Source organism: Anabrus simplex, chromosome 2 (assembly GCF_040414725.1).
Source record: "Anabrus simplex isolate iqAnaSimp1 chromosome 2, ASM4041472v1, whole genome shotgun sequence".
NCBI classification, from domain to species: domain Eukaryota; kingdom Metazoa; phylum Arthropoda; class Insecta; order Orthoptera; family Tettigoniidae; genus Anabrus; species Anabrus simplex.
This window is the reverse complement of record NC_090266.1, coordinates 645,450,031-645,471,876: the sequence shown is the minus strand read 5'-3', so window position 1 is coordinate 645,471,876 and position 21,846 is coordinate 645,450,031. Positions and strand designations below refer to the sequence as shown.

The following is a 21,846-nucleotide window of genomic DNA, read 5'->3' as shown; positions in this document are numbered from 1 at the left end:
GAACTAATGATTTCACGGATACCTGAAAGTAAGGGAGACGTATAATAATCACAAATTGAAATAATTCGTTTTTACAATTTGCACGTAGAGAAATTGCTACTTGGTTGCATCTAGCAGCGGTCATTATAATTGTGTTGAGTTGAGCACAGCTTGCCATCCCTCGCAACACCACGTCACACTCCTCACAAAAGACCTGCATTAAAATATTCAAAAATAATTACAGCAATAAAAATTTATACCAAAATACCTTATTTTAGTTCAAAAATGATACTTTCTTGATGTGGTGCACCAAATTTATTTATTTATTTATTTATTTATTTATTTATTTATTTATTTATTTATTTATTTATTTATTTTTATTTATTTATTTATATTAATTTTTTATTATTTATTATTTTATTTTATTATTTTATTTTTGCCTGTTGATTCTCAATTGGCTGTTTCCAATTGGCTGTTTCCAAAGTTGATCTCCATTTCTCCAGTGCATGTTGGAGGGTCACTGGGTCATGACTTATGAGAACCATGACATCTGCATATAAGATATTCCAAGTAGTAGGCTGTTGTATAATCAGCAGTGCTGAGGGCTGATCCCTGATGAACTCCAACTTTCACTTCAAATTCGTCATTAGTACCTGCTGGACATTGCACTTTTGTTGTGATTTAGTCGTATATATATCCACCACAATTTTGATGTAATATTCAGGTATGTTTTGAGATCAAAATACTGTACTTGCCATATGAGTGCTCAAAGGAAACAGCTAAATTTGTTAAGAAAAGAACAAGGCAAATACAACCTTGACTGGAATACAGTAATCAATAAGTAGTTGGGGAATAAGCAAAATTGAGAGGATCCGTATTTGTACTGACCTGACAGCATCATGATCAATGGTACTGGTTGTGGTGGTGGTAAGTGCTTTTCTAGGATAGGCATGTCATTCAGTGGCATGCCATTTTGTTCAAAACAAGCAAACAATTTTCAGAAAATAGAATCAAAATAAGTAGAATAGTAAAGAACAATTAATAGATTTATATTCCATATGAGCATGGATATAAACAAATTAAAAGTTAAAATACATCATACAATCACCAGTTTCAAGTGCAGTGGTGAACAGCTCAAATGGTATTAATGGTTCTTTGAGCTCCCTGAAGAACAACTTCAGAGCACCGGTGAGCACATGGACATCTTCTTCCCTTTCCAGAACCTGTAAATTGTTCTGGTCCACCTAGAACAGATATGAGGAATCTTAATATAACAGAGTTAAGGGTAGGCTCATTAGGAGCCTTCAGAATCACCAAAGTTAGAAGAACAAACTCGTCCACTCCATATGACAATGTTTTGTGTCTGCATAATTAAGATCATCACCTCCCATCATTCTAAATAACCATACCAAGGCCCTAAACATATCCATAATAATATGGTAAAATACCAAGTTAAATTGAAATATTAATCGAGTCCAAGGTGTACAGTAAAAGGTTATAACATTTATAACTGTTAGGTTATGAATGAATAAATAACAGTTCTAAATTAACTGAGTCAAAACTGGAAAGAAATGGCTTCACATATCACAAAAGGTTATAACATTCTCATATTAGAAAACTTTTACGTAAAAATAAAAATAAATTCAGACACAATATTACATCATTATTGCTTATCTAGAACATTTTCCTTTAATTTACTACACAATTAGTAACGTGATGTTTCTAGACACTTGCTTTTTTTTCTTTTTTTTAATCCACAGCTTTGAATACTGTTTATTATGTGTTGCCTGATAAACGTGCCAGTGTGGTTTCTGTACAGGTGAGTGGACTTGTAATTAATTGCAGCAAGAATTCAGAAGTGGCTTAGCTACTGTGTTGGGTACCATACTGAAATATACTGAAATCTGAAAGGTCAGAGGGAGAGGGGCAAGCCAGTAAACTATTTCTGGGATGATCACCAGTAGGATTTTAATTTGCTTCTGTATCCAAGGTTGAGGGCACCCTGTTCCAGTCTCTCTAAAGCATGTTTCTCCACCATCTTTGTTTTGGGGAATCCTAGAAATATTCAACTAAACCTTGGGGAACCCTGGCTATCTGGCATGTATTTAAACCCAGGGCAGAATGTAAAACAGTGTTGTACAATAGGTAAACCAAATGTCAATGGTATATTTTAAATAAAATTTTACAACAGAATTTATCTTATATTCTGTATACAAATGTATTCATTTCAATTTTACAATTTGTAAAAAGTGTTCATAACAAAAGCAGTATTTATGCAATTATACAAAAGCTTTACAAATAAAAAGATTTATATTAATAATGTCTCAGCAAAGCATTTTTTAAAGATTTATTCCCAGTTAAAAAAAGTGAACAGTACTACAAATGTATAATTCTGTTGACAATGACACTTCAATGTGATATTTAGGCTTGTCTCTTGCAGCACAATAAGTTTATTCTTGGCTATAACTTTGATAAGACAAAAGCACATTTTGTTGTTTGGTTTTAGTGTTTGTCAAACATGAAAACGCTTGTTCACGTAAATGTAGAGATGTGAAGAGTTGGAGTTGTTATGTTTAAAACTTTCTGTGAGATGGCAGGAAACTCTTTCTTCACCAACAACCGGAATACATCACCAGACTGGTCACTGAAATTGACAATGCCCAATCACATTTCAGTTTATCCAACTGCTTTCCTTCAAGCAGGTTGAATAAATGATATAAACTGCTTGGGTACTGTATGAAAGGTTTCCTCATCCAATAATGTTTATGACAACAATTTTCAAAAGAAACATTCTTTTAATTCAGTACAACTGTCAAACTATTTTGTTACAATAAATAGTTTTTTTTAATGTTTCAACATGTTTCGATCTTTATGGTATTTTCCTCAGTTAACAGTAAGAAATCATGAAGAATATAAAGTGCTGTTAGCTGAAGATAACCCCATAAGGCTGGAATGTTCTTTGCTGCAGTGGACATTACAAAGTTCTTGCTTGAATGGTTGTCAATTTGGAAGTTGATATAAGAAGCTGTATTTGAATTGCCTGTATAATGAGAGCAATCTAGATAAGAAAGGAAATGTGAGTAAGAACAAAATAGCTACTTAAGAAAAAAAAAGGTGAATAATTGATATATTGCTCACCAATTCTCTTTTAGCCACAGAGTGGGTTTATTCAGTGTTATAGACAAGTGAATGAGAGTGAGCAGGTGATCGCCTTGAATCAGTGTTAGCGGAGGGGAGTGGTGAAGTGGAGGAATGGGAAAGAGTGACATGAGCGAGGACATTTCATTTACAGTATGTTGATGAAGATTTTAGCAATAATTTCTTACATTATGTCTCTAGATGAGGTAATGTAATAATAATATTAATAATAAACATTTCATATAGTCTTAATCTGTAGTAGAACTGTAGAAAATGAAATCCCATTTACATACCTCCTGTAGTTTGAGGTGCTGCTTTTTTATGGCCAAAAGCATAAAATATACAGGTTTTTTTCACTTGAGAAATCTGGTCACCCTATGCTAGCGCACTATGACACAATAGCAGTGGCTGTTGAAGCAAAGTGGAGAAAACAGTCTCTCATTTTACTAACGAAAACTTGATGTTATAAATTTGTAAGCATTCTGTTTCTCATGCTAAATGTATGCAAGTTCAATAGGCTGTATCTTTTTCAGATCATTAATGACTGGCTGATGGCTGTCTTGTATGAACAGGTGTGAACACCAGTTTGTTTGGAAGTATGGTGGCCAGATTTCAATGAAGATGGTCTGGGAAGTCCATGCACACAGAACACATTTGATATCCAAAACAATACTATGGGAATTCTAGGAACTTTTTAAGAAATTAAAGTTTTTCCCTGTAATATTCAGATGATTTAGAAAATTTTGATGGGAATCATACCTCCCAATTCCATGTAGTTCAGGAGTTTTGCGAAGGATAATAATAATAATAATAATAATAATAATAATAATAATAATAATAATAATAATAATAATAATAATAATAATAATAATGTTATTTGCTTTTACGTCCCACTAACTACTTTTTAAGGTCTTCGGAGACGCCGAGGTGCCGGAATTTAGTCCCGCAGGAGTTCTTTTACATGCCAGTAAATCTACCGACACGGGGCTGTCGTATTTGAGCACCTTCAAATACCACCAGACTGAGCCAGGATCGAACATGCCAAGTTGGGGTTAGAAGGCCAGCGCCTAAGCCGTCTGAGTCACTCAGCCCGGGGTTTTGTGAAGGATACACATTAATAATAATAATAATAATAATAATAATAATAATAATAATAATAATAATAATAATAATAACAACAACAATAATAATGTTATTGTTTTTTACGTCCCACGAACAACTTTTTGACAGTTTTTGGAGATGCCGAGGTGCTGGAATTTTGTTCCACAGGAGTTCTTTTACGTGCCAGTAAATCTACCTACACGAGGCTGATGTATCTGAGCACCTTCAATACCACCGGACTGAGCCAGGGTTGAACCTGCCAAGTTGGGGTCAGAAGGCCAGTGTCTCAACCGTCTGAGCCACTCAACCAGGTGATACACATTAGTGTTTAATGCCATATACAGATTATCATGTTAACACTTTATGAAAAAGTTATAAATATTACTATTCTGAAACTTTATAAGGAAAAATGAAATGAAATGGCGTATGGCTGTCAGTGCCGGGAGTGTCCGAGTACAAGTTCGGCTCGCCATGTGCAGGTCTTTTGAATTGACTCCCGTAGGCGACCTGCGTGTCGTGATGAGGATGAAATGATGATGAGGACGACACATACACCCAGACCCCGTACCAGCTAAATTAACTGAGTATGGTTAAAATTCCTGCCGGGACCCCTGTGACCAAAGGCCAGACGCTAATCATTTAGCCATAGAGCCGGACACTTTATAAGAGTTACTTGTTAACACGTTTTTCATTTACATTATTTGACTCTAGGCTAGCTATCCTGCTTATCTAATAGCTGCACTACTTCCACACAAGAGCAGGTGTGATGCAGAGGTTGGTTAGACTGCTCTTACCATTCGCTGTCATCGGCTTTAACTGGTTTCTAAGTAATTAACTTTTTCCAATAATTCACTTCTGTCTGTGGATGTACTTATTTTTAATGGTTGAACAGACCAATTCTAGCATGAAATAAGCGTCCACACATAATGCACAGGACGTGGTTGTGCTGCATGGAGTTTTCGTGCTTCTCTCCTGGCCTCTTCACATCTGCATCGTTCCCCTTCAAACAGATTGACAGCAGCAGGGATGGGCCGGTGCCAAATTGTATGGTCTTGAGGAAGCATGTCCCAGGTTTGCGGATTGAGACCAGTCATCTTCACAGTGTGCTTACGCTGGTCCTTGAAAGGTTTGGTGCCGGAACAAAGTTCACCATACAGGATTTGGCGTGGAAATCTGGTATCACTCATCCAACGGACGTGATCAATCCATCTACGCTGATGATCAATGATGGATTATTCTATGCTCTTGACAAGCACTTTCTCAAGAACAGCAATGTTGGTGACATGGTCTTCCCTTTTGATCCAAAGATGGATCGAAGTTTTTGTTGGTGGAAGCGCTCAAGCTTTTTCAAGTCAGGTTGGTAAAGGTTCCACGTTTCACAGCTATATAGCAATGTTGTGATGACAACATGAGTTTCGTCTTCACGGTCAGGTCTTTATTCATGAACATCTGGTGTGATAGTCGTCCAAATGCTGCATGGGCTGCACTAATTCTCTTCTCCATATCTTGCTCACAGTTAGAGTGCACAGAAAGGATACCACCCAAGTACTAAAAGTGGTCTAATGCTCCAGTGGATTATCTGAGATGGAGATGTTGAAATGTGGAAGGGTTGTGCCAGGTGAAGGTTGGGCGAGGGCCTTGGTCTTTTGAACTTTAATGGTGAGACCAAAACAATCACATGCACTCTTGTAGCAGTTAACTGACTGTTGCAATTCCTCTGGTGTGAGTGTAGGTGATGCAGCATCATCCGCATACAGCATTCTGCTTACCTCTGTAATCTGGGCGAGGCTCCGGGAGCAAAATCTTGCTAGGTTGAAAAGCCCTCCATCGAAACGATACCTAACCTCCACACCTGGGTTGTCTGTAGAAGAGTCTTATTAGCGACGTATACGTCCTCTCCTTTACATCCTTACTACAACCCCTAAATACCCTCATAACCATATTTAAAAAAAATGTAACCATTGCCATTGATGCTTTAACGGCCTGTATTTACAGACATGATACAGGCTTTTGGCCTTATGCCATGTCAAGGAAATAAGGTGAAATTCTTTATGTTTTGCAGTTCTGTATGTAACTATTATTAACAACCTCATTAATGTGATTACTCCAAGGAAGATCCTTCCTTATATTAACACCTAGGTATTTACAGTCATCCCTATGAGGTAATTTCACCCCCATCAACAAAGTGTTTAAAACTGAGAAGACTTTCCCTCTTGGTGAAACTTTTAACCTGAATTCTCACCCTCGTTTACTATCGTACCATTGTATGTTGTACATCTTGCAACATTACTGAGGTAATTTTTCAGTAGCTCACAATCCTGTACATATTTTTTTACATTGTCCACATACAGCCTTATCTCTGATTCCAGTTCGTTACTCATATCATTTATATATAAGAAACTATAAAGGTCCAATAATACTGCTATGTGGAACCCCCTCTCTTAATCAATGGAGAGAGAGAATCAAATAATGTATAACCTCCTCTAATTCTTTGAGTTCTATTTTCTAAAATTGTAGCCACCCATTCAATCACTCTTTTCATCATCAGTCAAATAGCCCTCATTTCTGTCAGTAGTGGAATCATGAAGGTGTTCTTCAAAGAAGCCTTGGATAAGTCAATAGCAATACAGGCATATCTTCAACTTTACTCACTTATGTTGGTTTATATAGACATAGGACCTTCAGATTTACATGGAATCTGAACCACTCAGGTGAAACTTTTCACTCAAGATGTAACTTTTCATTTCAAAAATCCTACATGCTTTGGCCTGGATTTGAACTGCAGCAGACTTGGTAAGAGGCCAGTATTACAACACAAGTTAGGGTATATGTATAACTGAAAACAATTTGTTCATGTATTATAAACTATGTTATGTATTTAAGTTATATCATGGGTATATGGCTCATGTATTACAGGTTAGGCTAGATATGTTTTCCATAACACATGATGCGTTCACCAAGTGAGCTGGCTGTGCATTTAGGGGTGCACAGTTGTGAGTTTGTATTCGGGAGATAGTGGGTTCAAACCCCATTCTCGGCAGCCCTGAAGATGGTTTTCCATGGTTTCCCATTTTCACACCAGGCAAATGCTGCAGCTGTACCTTAATTACGGCCATGGAAACTTTCTTCCCACTCCTAGACCTTTCCTATCCCATTGTCACCATAAGGCCTATCTGTTTCGGTGTGACATACAGCAACTTGTGAAAAAACTTGATGCATTCAGTCATTCAGGAAACTTCTGGTTATATGTACTGTAATGGTTATAGCGTCCACAATGCCAATTTGAGAGAGACTGGTAACATCACCATTTGACTCGCCCATTTGCTCTTCGACTCTGTGGAAGACTCTGTTATCAGGAAAACAGAGAGAAAGTAAACAAAACGTGGATGTGGATGTGGATGTGGACGGTGTAATTACATCAAGAAGTAGGTATACAGTAAGTGTGTACTCGGAAATCCTGACTTACCGAGGTGTAAGTGATTATCAGAATTAATTAATAAATCTTAGAAGCAAAAACGCTACCGGATTATTCTCATTTACTTATCCAGCCAACGCGCAACAATTGGTGTCAGAATCAGGATCAACTCACAGCTAATACTGTAACTTCTACTGAATGATAAAATGGATAACGAACAGTTTCAGGCTCTTCTTAATAAGTTCACCAAACTGTCACCCAAACGTGATGAACGGGGTGGACAATGCAAATTAGAACGGGAAATGTGCTCTCATGTAATAAAAGTAAAGAGTGACATTATGCAGGATGTTCAGTAACTTGTAGAAAAACTGCTTAAAGAAATACCGCTGATTGTAGAGTGTGGGGTTTGAGACCTGAAAGAGGAAGGGAGTGCCCTGCATATGAGAGTGACAGATACAGAGACTCGTGCTAGGCCCACCAGCAACCACAGCGGCTCAAGTGCCACAAAAGTAAAGCCCTTCATGCTTCGAGGGCACCACTTCTTGGAAGACCTTTTGGGCCCAATTTGAAACCGTGTGCAGGTACAACAGTTGGACATTGGAGGAAAGGGCCGTACACCTAATCGCCGGAATATATGGATCAGCAGTGGAAGTGTTACACAGTCTCCAGCCAGGTGCCACCTACAAAGAGATTGTGGGAGAGTTTGACAACTGATGTGGTGACCACCAGCTGGCAGCCGTGTACTGAGTCCAGCTGAGAAAGAGGACCAAGTGCACTAACAAGACACTGCAGGAGTTTGCACAAGATGTAGGGCAGCTAGCCCACAAGGCTCTAGATGGGCTGCCTAAGGACCACATTCAGCGGGAGAAAGCCTATAATTTTATTCACGGGCTTCACGATACTGAGGTCCGTCAAAGACTGACGCTCAGCAGGGAGCACAACCTCTGGGAGGCCCTGATACTAGCCCTGAGGATGGAAGCAGTGAAGGGAACAGTGGCACCATCGCTAAGGATACAAGCCGTAAGAACAAAGACGTGCCGGAGACTCACCCCGTCACAGGAGAACAACGTACACCACCGTTGAGACTCCTACGATATTACCTGTTGGAACTGCGGCGAGCATGACCACCTGCGAGGGAACTGCCGTGTGGAGGCAGCCCCTGGTCAGGAAAACTAATAAAGGCCAACAAGGAGAGGGGCTCGTCGGCGCCATCACTACGGTCCCCTTGCTTCACGTTAAATGTGGTCACCGAGCAGAGTGACGACAGCTTGGTCGCTGACGGGTGGCTCGGAGACAGGCTGTACTGGATCACGATAGACACGGCGCAGCATTAACCATCGCCAGACCGGACATCACTGAGGGAAACTTAGAGAGGGAACCCAACTGCCCCCAGGTGCTGCGAACGGCTTCTTCTTCTTTTTTTGCTACAGATTTAAGTCGCACCGACACAGATATGTCTTATGGCGACGATGGGATAGGAAAGGCCTAGGAAGTGGAAGGAAGCGGCTGTGGCCTTAATTAAGGTACGGGCCCAGCATTTGCCTGGTGTGAAAATGGGAAACCACGGAAAACCATCTTCAGGGCTGCCGACAGTGGGGCTCGAACCCACTATCTCCCGATTACTGGATACTGGCCGAACTCAGATGAAGAAATGAGCAGAATGGTAACAGATGTCAGAGTAATACCCAACGAGAGCCATAACAGTGACCACTGTCTATTAGAAGTGGACCTGAGAAACTTCTATATGCCAAAAGTACAGAACAGGAAAATGCCAAAAATCAACGTATGGGAACTCCAGAAAACAGATAAGAGAACTGAGTATCAGAACCGGATTAAAATCCTGTTACCAAGAAATGAAAGGAAAAATGGAGAGACAGAATGGACCAGACTAAGGGACACATTGGTTAAGGAAGCAACTGAAGTTTGTGGAATGACAAGTATGAAAACAAGGGAGAAGGAAACACCTTGGTGGAATGAAAGAATGAGAGAGCAATCAGGGAAATAAATATCTTGTGGAATGAAAGGGATCAGGAGAAAAATAAACCGGATCTTACTACAGATGAGGCAAAGATCAGAAACCTCGAACAAATATATCGAAATAAGAAACTGGACATTAAAAGAACAGTTACAGAAGTAAAGGACAAGGCATGGAAAATATTCACTCAGAAACTGGAGTAGGACAGCAGAAGCAATAAGAAAATACTGTATAATGTTATCAGAGGTAAAAGAAAATCAATGAATACCATAAAGGCACTTGAAGACATGAGAGAAATCCTGAAGAACCATTTTGACAACCTACTGAATAGACCAGTTCAAGAACAAAATACAGAACCGGAACTTCCTATCACCTGGACAGAAACTGAGACAGCCTTAAAATCTATGCCTAAAGGGGAATCTTCAGGTGCAGATGAAGTGAATGTGGACATGATAAAGGCAGCAGGCATCCAGGGCAAACAATGGCTGCATAGATTACTAAATGCCATATGGATAAACAACAAGATACCTGCAGATTGGAGTAAGGGCCTTATAATTCCCGTTTAAGAAAGGCAGCAGATGGAAACCCACCAACTATAGTGGAATAATCCAGCTGTGTCATGGGCCAAAAATTGTAACTGACCAAAATTTCTTACTAAAAATTATCAACTAATCTAAAATTGATCTTAAATATGGCTTTTATTAAAAAATTTTAAAATCATCATAGAAGATCATAGAAAGGAGATTGAGAACCATTATTGAACCACAGTTAGAGGAGGAGCAATATGGATTCAGAAGTAACAGATCAACAATGGATCTCATTTTTAGCACCCGCATGCTGATGGAAAAGTACTGGGAGAAAGGCAAGAACCTGGTTATTGTATTCCTGGATATAGAAAAAGCCTATGATTGTGTTATACGAGATAAGATCTGGGAGGGCTTGAGGAAAAGAAATGTGCCTGAAGGACTGGTAAGGAAAATTCAGATGTTGTACACATACTGTACTAGTTGTGTACAAATTGGGGAAGGTCGATCATCATGGTTTGAAACCAAGAGTGGAGTTCAGCCAGGAAGTGCACTGTCCCCACTACTGTTCATCACTGTTACGGACAATATAATGAAGAACGTCAAGGAAAAGTTAAGTGAATTGAATGCAGTGGCCTTTGCTGATGATATCATGATTTGGGGTGAAACAGAAGAGGAAGTAAAGACCAGACTCAACATATGGAAATCCTAGTTCCAGGAATATAATCTCAACATCAGTGAGAGCAAGACAGTGGTGATGGCAGTCAACAAAGATAGGCGTTCACACCAGCTAGGGTGTGTGGATAGTTTTCCATACCTTGGAAGAGTAATTTCCAGTGATAATTTGGTCAGAAAGGAAATTACAAACAGAGTGCAAAAGGGATCAGAATTCTACCAACAAGTAAGAACACTTTTATGGGATGATATGATTCTAAAACCGGCCAAACTGATGTTTAACAGCTATTTCATACCAATATTGACTCTTACCATGAAGCGTGCACCCTCGCAAAAAGAGATTCATCAAGACTGCAAGCATCAGAGATGAAATTTCTTAGATCTACCATCCAGAAGACCAAGATGGACAAGTAATGAAATGAGGAGGTGAGGAAAGAACCCATAATAAAGACATCCCTATTACAGCGAATCGGTACATCCAGACTATGGTGGTACGGGCATGTGATGAGGATGGAGCCTACAAGAACAGCCAGAATAAATTTGGAAAGACAGGTGGGGGGGAAAAGGCCTGCAGGAAGACCTAAAACCCGATGGATGGACATGATGAAGGTTGATCTAGTTACCAGAGGATAGACAGTAGGTGATGTTTTCCATGACAAGTTGTATATGGACAAGAAGAAGTGGAAGAGGCTCATTAACAGGTCAAGGCAGAGTGGTCAGTGCGTAGATGGAAAGGCTGCCCATACAGATACTTGTGGAAGTGCTGGAACTGGAACTGTACAATTATAATGATGATGATAGAGGTGGGGAGACAGGGGACCTACAGCGGGAATATTTCTTTTGCTGCTAAACGTTGGATTAAATAAGCTAGAGTTAGCAGGAAAAGGATAAATTGGCAACGGTGCTTGGAGCACTTCCACAAGTATCTGTATGGGCAGCCTTTCCATCTACGCACTGACCACTCCGCCTTGACATAGGTCCTACGCTTCAGAAACTTGGAAGGACGGACAGCTCGCTGTGTACGTCGTCTTCAGGAGTACAATTTCACCACTGAGCAGTGACAAGGAAGGAAGCTCTGCAACGCCGATGTTCTATCCAGAAGACCACGCCCGGAGAACTGTGCCCACTGCCAGAAAGGGGAAAGACAGGCGGGCATCATGGATGTACGAGCAGTGAGGGCCACCGCCGCTGAAGGTTGGGATCGAGCCGCCCTGAGTTGGAGCAGAGGCCCAAATGGAAGGACATCACAAAACTCATTCCATTCAAGGTTATAAATTTTGTTATTGGTTCGGTATTGAATTAAGATTACATATAATTTACAAAGTTTATTCCACCTACTCAATACTGTACAATAATTGCAATGTCTATAAATACATTACAATATGTTATCAGGGGAATAGTTTCAACCCTATGTGCATCATCATCAGCCTAACTAAGAAACACTTATGGATTTGCCGAAGTGCTAAGACAAAATTACATTGTGGAAATAAAATTTTAAAAGAATGAACTGTGTATGTGATGCGATAATGTACATATAAAATGGTGGAGTGATGAAATGTTATAGATAAAATAATGTTGTACTGATCAAAGACAAACAAAATTTTCAGGTTTTGCATCAATTACAATTTTTTTTTTGCTTTACGGCGCACCGACACAGATAGGTCTTATGGCGACGATGGGGCAGGAAAGGGCTAGGAGTGGGAAGGAAGCGGCCGTGGCCTTAATTAAGGTACAGCCCCAGCATTTGCCTGGTGTGAAAATGGGAAACCACGGAAAACCATTTTCAGGGCTGCCGACAGTGGGATTCGAACCTACTATCTCCCGAATACTGGATACTGGGCGCACTTAAGCGACTGCAGCTATCGAGCTCGGTCAATTACAATTAGACTGTAAGAATAGTATCACACAATTTTTTTTTTTTAAATGATGATTAAAATATGCCTTGTTAGTGAGTATTGTAAAATTGCACTTTAAAAGTGTAAAATGCCGGTTGAATGCAAAGTCCAGATACTTCTATTGAGTTCTAAATTTTGAGTGCATCTTCAGGTAGAGAACTGAAAGTTGAACAATGGCACAGAGGGTGTCTGTCTTGGTTGAGGTCCAATATTTCTGATACAGAAATTAAGTGCAGATAAAACCATATGACATTCTTATAATATAATGGATTCTTGCTGAGGTGTGAGGAAAATTCCCAATCCAAGTAGGTCATTCACATTGCGCACAAGGTTCTAATGGTTTAAATTTTAAAGAAATGCAAGAAAAGTTGTTGATGTTACTGTAGTTCAGCTGTTTTGATACAGAGCGGTCTGGAATCGCAGTGAGTTAGGCTGATGCAAGAGGTTCTACAGTGCTTAGGAATGTGGAAGAACTGTACGACACCCCTCCACCCTCAGTCAGATGGCATGGTGGAGCGCTTTGTAAATATCATGGAGGAGCATCTCAGAAAGGTGGTTTTAGCGCAACGGAAGGTCCCATTCTTCTTGATGGCATATCGAGCGTCCACCCATGAGACGACAGGCATGACACCTGCCAACAAGGACTTTGGAAGGGAGCTCCGCCTGCCATGTGATCTAATGTTCAGGTCGGCACCGAACCAGCAGCAGCCAACAATGGACTTTGTGTGGGAGTTGGTGGATCGACTCAACGACATCCGCGATTATGCCTGACAACATCTGAGGGTGGCCAGTGACCAGATGAAAGCCCGCTACGACTTGTTGCCAAACTCGGCGCGTTTCCAGGAAAGCGAACGAGTGTGTGGAAGACCTGTACGACACGCCTCCACCCTCAGTCAGATGGCATGGTGGAGCGCTTTGTAAATATTGTGGAGGAGCAACTCAGAAAGGTGGTTTCGGCGCAACGGAAGGTCCCATTCTTCTTGATGGCACATCGAGCATCCACCCATGAGACGACGGGCATGACACCTGCCAACATGTGGACGAAAGGGAAGTCAGCGAAACTTCAGGCACAATGGGAAGGAGCATATACAATCGTCACCAGGATCAACGACATCGTCTACAGGATCCAGCGGTCTCCCTGAGAGAAGATTATGGTCGCTCTCCTGGATTGCCTGGCGCCGGATCGTGGAGCAACTCAGGGCAAGCAGCCTTAAGGAGGAGGTACTGTAATGGTTATAGCGTCCGCCATTCCAATTTGAGGGGGACTGGTGACGTCAACATTTGGCCCGTCCGTTTACTCTTCGAGTCTGTGGAAGACTCTGTGATTGGGAAAACAGAGAGAAAGTAAACAGTAGAAAGTGACGTGAATGTGGACGGTGTAATTTCGTCAAGAAGTAGATATATAGTAAATGTGTACCCGAAATTCCTCACTGTGTACCGAGGTGTACGTGATTATTAGAATTAATTAATCAATCTTTGAAGTAAAAACACTACCACATTCTTCTCATTTACTTATTCAGCAAACACTAACAGTATACTACTCAATGGAAGTTAGCTTAAGGTTACATCAAGTTTCTCACTGTAAATTACCGCCTACATTTCCCAACCTGCACAGGGAAACCCCCAGTTGCCTGTGCACTGTTAATGTGAGTGAGCTCTGGACTCTTCATGTACCATGGATATGTATAATGTTCTAGATGTTTGTTGATATCTTTAGGTTATATGCCTTAATGACAAATTTGCTTCAAGACTATTCCAGAATAGGAACTTACCAGGACTTTCCGATGTTATTATAGAACCTTCCAGGTATCTTGAAACAATACTACTTTGTAACAAAGTAAAATGATCTAGCGAATATATATACAAGGGAATTTTAAAGAAATGCAAGAAGAAAAGTTGTTGATGTTACTGTAGTACAGCTGTTTTGACACATGGCGGTCTGGGATCGCAGTGAGTTACGAAAGTTGTGTTGTTGATACTGCTATGGCAAATCAATCATTGTTTAGAAGAGTGATGTGTTGACAACTAGTTGTTCATGTAGCGAGCTGTCATAGATCAGTCGTGCCATTCTAGATAGTGCTTCGCACACCAACTGTAAATTAATGCGTATATATTTCAAGAGTTATTGTATTTGTGTTAAGTGAGAGTGTAGGCAGTGATAGTGGTGTTAGTATTTTTAAATCTATCTATCGCTGCAGCTACATTAAATTGGCGACCGTGACAGGACCATTGTGTACAACATAAAGGGTTGAAATTAAGGTTATCGCAGACAGTGAAGAGTGATTTTATGTACTGATTGTGACGACTTTTAAGGCAGTGGAATCATTCAAAGACTTCCCAATCAGCCAGCTAATGGGAGTTATAGGAGTGCAGATTTTCTACCACCATCACAAAATCAGATGTAATTATAAGACTCCAAGAACGGCTGATTGCTTATGGATTAAATCCAGACAAATTTTACATTTAGCAGGATGATGAGGGAGGATCATCAATGTGAGGGGAGGCTGTAAGCATTGAAACTATGTTTACTAACCTAATGTCTGTTGTTCAGGGGTCAAATTCGCAACTCTTGCACCAGATCTCACAAGTGGTACTAATTTCACAAAACCGATTAAAATGGGTTGAGGAAAATATTTTTACTTTCACTGAGGATGTAGGAATTCACCTTTGTAACATGATAGAGGCCATCCTTTCCACTCTCGAGGAAGATGTAGAAGTTTGCTGTGATGATATAATAAAGACCGTTCTACACACCATGGACGACAGGTTATCCCAGATCAGTCTGATAATTTCATCTTCACCGAGCTCGATAGCTGCAATCGCTTAAGTGCGGCCAGTATCTAGTAATCGGGAGATAGTGGGTTCGAGTCCCACTGTTGGCAGCCTTGAAGATGGTTTTCCGTGGTTTCCCATTTTCACACCAGGCAAATGCCGGGGCTGTAACATAATTAAGGCCACGGCTGCTTCCTTCCAACTCCTAGGCCTTTCCTATCCTATCGTCGCCATAGGACTTATCTGTGTCAGTGCGACGTAAAGCAAATAGTTTCATCTTCGAATCTATTAGAAAATCCTGGGTACTTTGATCCTAAGGCTATAAAGGAGAGTCTATCTGAGTTTTACGGGAGATTAGAGATTGGAGGAGAATTCAACTGGTTTCATCAAGGGGGATGTTTTTTTACTAAGGCGAGCTAACTTGCCAGAAGACATTTATGTACAAACTCACACCACAACTGCAAGAGCAAGGTGGAACCCAGTGGAATAATTTGAAGGGTTTGAATTTAAGCTGGAATGATTTTAAGAGTGAGTTTCTTGCGAGATTCGATTCTGATGGTGTGAAAAGTGCTTTGAATAAGAAGCTTGTAACTGATACCTAACCCTGTGGCATGCGAGCAAGTGCATTTGTTATTCAAAAGTATCAACTTATTAAGAGATATTCCGATGAGAATGAAGGCATATTAAAATAATAATCTTACTGATTTTCTGTACCACTAACTACTTTTACGGTTTTCGGAGATGTTGAGGTGCCTGAATTTTGTCCCACAGGAGACCTTTAACGTGCCAGTAAATCTACCAAAATGAGGCTGATGCATTTGAGCACCTTCAAATACCACCGGACTGCAGTGGCGCGCAGTGAACACATAAGTTACCCCAGCTGCAAAAAATGTTTTTGAAATACAAGCAATCATAGCCCATTACACTCTCTACAGTCAACATTACGATTTTATAGGGCTGCATTTTTTGTGGAAAGGTCTACCTGAGAAAGGTCTTTCAAAAATATTTTCAACCACACACTCGCACATATTTCCAAACTGATATTTACGGCAGTGAGGACACCATCATAACTTATACTATAGCAGATTTTAAACAATGTACTTACAGTTTCACCCGGTGATGCTTCGTGATAATATACTCAAGGTTTTCACAAAAACACACTGGGACTAAGTATTTGTTTTTAATGGTGACTTGGGGGCAGGCATACAGAAATATGCTTTACCATATCCAGTACTATAGCAACAACAAGAATGGCTCTGCATTATGTTATACAAAACACAGGCACTTTTATCTTAATGATTAGAAAAAACACAATTTTAAATATGTGTTATTGCAGCAGTTCAGAAACCCAGCTCTCAATATACCTAGTTTTATTTAAAAAATTTACCTGTTATGGATGGTGTACTAAATGATTAGAATAATAACAAGCAAGATTTTATGGAACTTTACTTGAACAATTTCTCTTCAGAAGAAGTTTTAAGACCGGGCGAGTTGGCCATGTGGTTAGGAGCGCACAGCTGTGAGCTCGCATCCGGGAGATAGTGGGTTCGCACCCCACTGTCGGCCGCCTTGAAGATGGTTTTCCATGGTTTCCCATTTTCACACCAGGCAAATGCTGGGGCTGTACCTTAATTAAGGCCACGACCGCTTTCTTCCCATTCTTAGGCTTTTCCTGTCCCATCATCGCCATAAGACCTATCTGTGTCGGTGTGACGTAAAGCAAATAACAACAAACAAACAAAATTAAAGAAAAGCGTTTTAGACTGAAACAAAAATATAACTGTTGGCAATTTAAGCATAAACAAGTTTTAATGTGAACATGTACCTTTTACCTAAATTATATGTCTTAGAGTAAGGTCTCTTTTAGGGATTTTGAAATTTTAATGATCGCTGAAGAAGATAATGCTCTAGTTCTCGAAACATGAATATCAGTATGTATTACGTACAGTAAATATACATATATATAATTGTATATGAAGAGGAATAGCCATAAGATCAGCTGATATAGTTGGGATGGACAGTATGGAACACTCATCGATTTTATAATAACAGACTTAGAATGGGGAAGATACACCATGAATACGAAGATAATCCCCAGTAAAAGTATGGAAGGTGATAATAGATGATTAATTGTGGAATTAAAACAAGTAAAAATCCCTAAAATTGCATTGAGGAAGAAACTAAAGATCAGGATTTGGGAATTGGAGGAGGAGGATAAAAGAATGGCATTCCAAGATTGTATAAAAAGGAAGCTGCCCTACACGGAAATACAAAGTGGAGAAGAAGAGTGGGACAATTTAAGACAGACATTTGTGGAAGTAGCAACTGAGGTATGTGGGAAAACAAAAGCAAAGGTTAAAAGGAAAGGAGACACGGTGGTGGACAGGCAAAATAAAAAAAAGAGGTAAAAGAAATTAACAACGCGAAGAAAGAAATTGATAAGGAAACACAAAAAACGTTTCAAAGGGATGAGAATAAGATAGAAAGGTTACATGTGGAATACAAAAGAATGAGGCTACAAATAAAGAGGAGTATCAAGAAAGAAAAGGAGAAATGTTGGGGAGAGTTTACCAACAAAATTGAACAAGATAGTCGAGGAAATCAGAAACTATTATACAGAGTAATAAAATCAAAAAGAATAAATCATGAAAAGATCAAGGCATTAGAGAGAGAAGAAGGATTCATAGAATATGACGAAAGGGGTCTTCAGAAGGTGATGGCAAAGTATTTTGAAAAACTTTATAATGAGGATTACTGCTCGGAGGAAGAAGGAGATAAGAAAAAGGAAGTAACAGATGGAAAAAAAGAAGAGAACCAGATAACATGGTTGGAACTTAAAAGGGCAGTGAAAGCAATGACCAAAGATAAAGCAAGTGGAAAAGACGAATTCAATGCTGATATGATTAAGGCAGCAGGAAGCATTGGACTACAGTGGCTATACAGAGTCCTCAATGCCATATGGAAGGATGAAAGGATACCTGAAGACTGGCAACAAGGAAGCATTGTGTAACTGTTCAAAAAATGAAATAGGAAGAAATGTGAAAATTTAGAGGTATAACCCTATTATCACATGGGCTAAAAATAATGGAGAGTCATAGATAAAAGACTGATATAATAGAAAAACAGTTAGAGGAAGAACAATATGGCTTTAGTCCAAATAGATCAACAATAGACTTGATATTTACAATGCGAACAATAATGGAAAAACATCTCAAAAGGAACAAGGAAATCATATTTGTATTTTTGGATTCGAAAAACTTACGATACAGTTAAGAGAAAACATGTATGAGAATGCCTACTGAAAAGGAATGTGCCAAAATCATTAATTAAGAAGATAAAAATGTTGTATTATGAGAGTAAAAGCAGTGTACAAGTGGGGAGTGGTGACTCGGAAACATTTTATACAAAGAAACGTCTCAAGCAAAGAAGCGCACTGTCACCATTATTGTTTATTATACTGATGGATGAAATCATAAAACATGTAAAACAGAGTATCAGTAGTGATGAAGTTAATGCTTTGGTATTTGCAGATGATGGGGTGATTTGGGGAAAGGGAGAAAAGGAAGTAAAAAGGAGACTGGTCATTTGGAATGAAAATCTGAAGGAGTTTGGAATGGTAGTTAGTAAAAAGAAAACTGTAGTCATGCACTGTGGAAAAGAGAAAAAGAGAAGCCAAGTGAACATAGACAGAACAGTTAAAGAATGTAGAATAGTTTACGTATCTGGGTAGCATTATTAATGGAAGTAATGAAATCAAAACTGAAATTAATAACAGACTAAGTAAAGGTACAACATTTTATCATCAAGTCAGAGAGCTTTTATGGGATGACAAAGAACCCAAGAGAACGAAATTAACATTATATAAACAGTATTTATTACCAATTGTAACATACGGACTAGAAATGCTGGTAACTAATAAGAGACAAGATAGTAAGATTCAAGCAGTAGAAATTAAATTTCATCGGTTAAAAAGACTAGAAGAGATAGAATTCAAAATATTAAAATCAGAGAAGAGCTAAATATAGAACCGTTAGTACAGAAGATACAGAAAGCAACACTGAGATGGTTTGGACATGTAAAAAGAATGGGAAAGGAATGGGTAGAAAGAAGGGAATTGGAAAGAGAAGTTAAGGGAAAGAGACCAGTTGGAAGACCGAGAAGGTGGATGGATCAGATTTGGAAGGACATTACAGAAGCTGGACTATGTGGTGGAAGTAATGGAGCAGGAAAAGTGGAAGGACAGAAAGGAGTGGAAGAGGCTTGTTAACCACACCCGGGCGACTGGAGTGGGACATTGATGATGATATATTGGCAAGACGGACCTTACTGCTGCTTTGCAGATCAATGGTAAATTACTGTGTATATACCATATTTCTCTGAATCCAAGACGACCCCCACTTCTTCCTCTAAAAAATATCAGGATTAAAAAGTGCTTTGTGAAAGCATATGAATGCCTTTCTTGTACACTGTGCATTTTTAGACTATCTTTGACTTCACGCCAACACTGAACACTGCCTTTAGTTATGCCGTATTTTCCTGCAGCTGCACAAATATTATTTGTTTCAACGAGTGTAATAACCATTCAATTAAACTTGGCATCATAATATCGTAAAGAACCCGCTGCAAATATGCTGGCAATACCTGTTCCACGTCTCTACATTATGACAATCAATTAGGAAAATACTCTCGCTGTGTATAAAACTGTTACTTTTACTACGTGTCAGGTACAACCAGCTGCCGCTAGACACGTCTCGCTTGCCGGCTTCGGTCAACTTCAGCGGCTAGCGATGTGTAATGAAGACGCGGACGTTGAAGGTCGAGTTTATTGCACCATGGTATGGCAATTCTGCCCTTGCGTTTTTCATGCACATACCTCACAATTTCATCTTCGACTTGACGCAAGTGTGATCAACTGATATAATTTTAAAAACAATATTCTCTCACCCATGGGTAAATAATGCAAGTATTGAGCTTGAATTATTATTATTATTATTATTATTATTATTATTATTATTATTATTATTTTACAATTATGAATATGATGATTATTATGACTCGTGATGTGCATCCACTTATTACAGTAGAAGTCCGATAGACCACAGGGCACTTTGATATGTACGTTCACTACACTACTGCACTACTGTAATACGGATCCTAGATCGCAAGAAAAAATACTGTAGCGAAATGAAATGAAATGGTGTATGGCTTTTATTGCCGGGAGTGTCCACGGACATGTTCGGCTTGCCAGGTGCAGGTCTTTTTTTCTGATTTGATGCCCGTAGGCGACCTGCGCGTCATGATGAAGATGAAATGATGATGAAGACAACACATACACCCAGCTCCCATGCCAGTTAAATTAACCGATGATGGTTAAAATTCCCGACCCTGCCAGGAATCGAAACCGGGACCCCTGCGACCAAACAGCCAACAATGCCGATTGTGTCTAACAATACCAGACGCATAGTGGACACTTCTGGGTGATTTTGAATTGCGCCACACACTTTAACCGTCGCAAACGTAAAAAAATAACATTATGTATGTTTATCTGAAGTTAAGGTGAAATAAATAAGTGTACCAACTGACAGCATTTTGTGTGCGTCTTTGTGGATACATCATTGGTGACCGTGGGACAGGACGTAAGATCTTACGAGTGAATACGAGTGTAGCGTGAAATATATCAAAATGCAAGTGATACTAGAAATTTAAAAAAAAAAAATTTTTTGCTAGGGGCTTTACGTCGCACCGACACAGATAGGTCTTATGGCAACGATGGGATAGGAAAGGCCTAGGAATTGGAAGGAAGCAGCCGTGGCCTTAATTAAGGTACAGCCCCTTTGCCTGGTGTGAAAATGGGAAACCACAGAAAACCATTTTCAGGGCTGCCGATAGTGGGATTCGAACCTACTATCTTCCGGATGCAAGCTCACAGCCGCGCGCCTCTACGCGCACGGCCAACTTGTCCGGTGATACTAAAAAATATGTCACTGAAGCAGCTCAAAGACGAACTCACAAAGAGAAATCTCCCGACGAACGGAAAAAAGAAATTGCTGCAGACACGGTTACGGGAAGATCTCGCTGAAGAAGGAGAAGATCCTGAAAAGTTTTTCATCAAAGTCGACGAAGATCCAGATGAAACATCTGAAGATGAGGTAAATATTCCCAAAATGCGTTCTAACTTAACCATGATGCAGCCACTAAATGAGAAAATTTCGGACGTAAATGACATACTTTCAGACAAAATTTCTCAAGCTAACTCAGTTTTAACCGGACAAATATCACAAGTGTACACGCGGGTTTACAAAGTTGAACAGGACCTATAATCGAAAAATTCATGCTCTAACATCCAGAATAACGTATCTTTGACACTAGATG

The 21,846-nt window shown here is 39.6% G+C and overlaps 1 protein-coding gene across 7 annotated transcripts in view; it reads right to left on the bottom strand.

The window, feature by feature from the left end:
* LOC136864304 (rho GTPase-activating protein 12) overlaps positions 1–21,846 on the bottom strand; it is a 417,475-nt gene that overhangs the window by 16,253 nt on the left and 379,376 nt on the right. For 6 of the 7 annotated variants that reach the window (XM_067141113.2, XM_067141110.2, XM_067141111.2 and 3 more), the window contains one exon: positions 1,082–1,223. In XM_067141113.2, coding sequence (XP_066997214.2) covers positions 1,082–1,223 — 142 coding nt within the window. The remainder of the gene's footprint in view (positions 1–1,081; positions 1,224–21,846) is intronic. The other variant, XM_067141116.2, reaches the window with a different exon arrangement.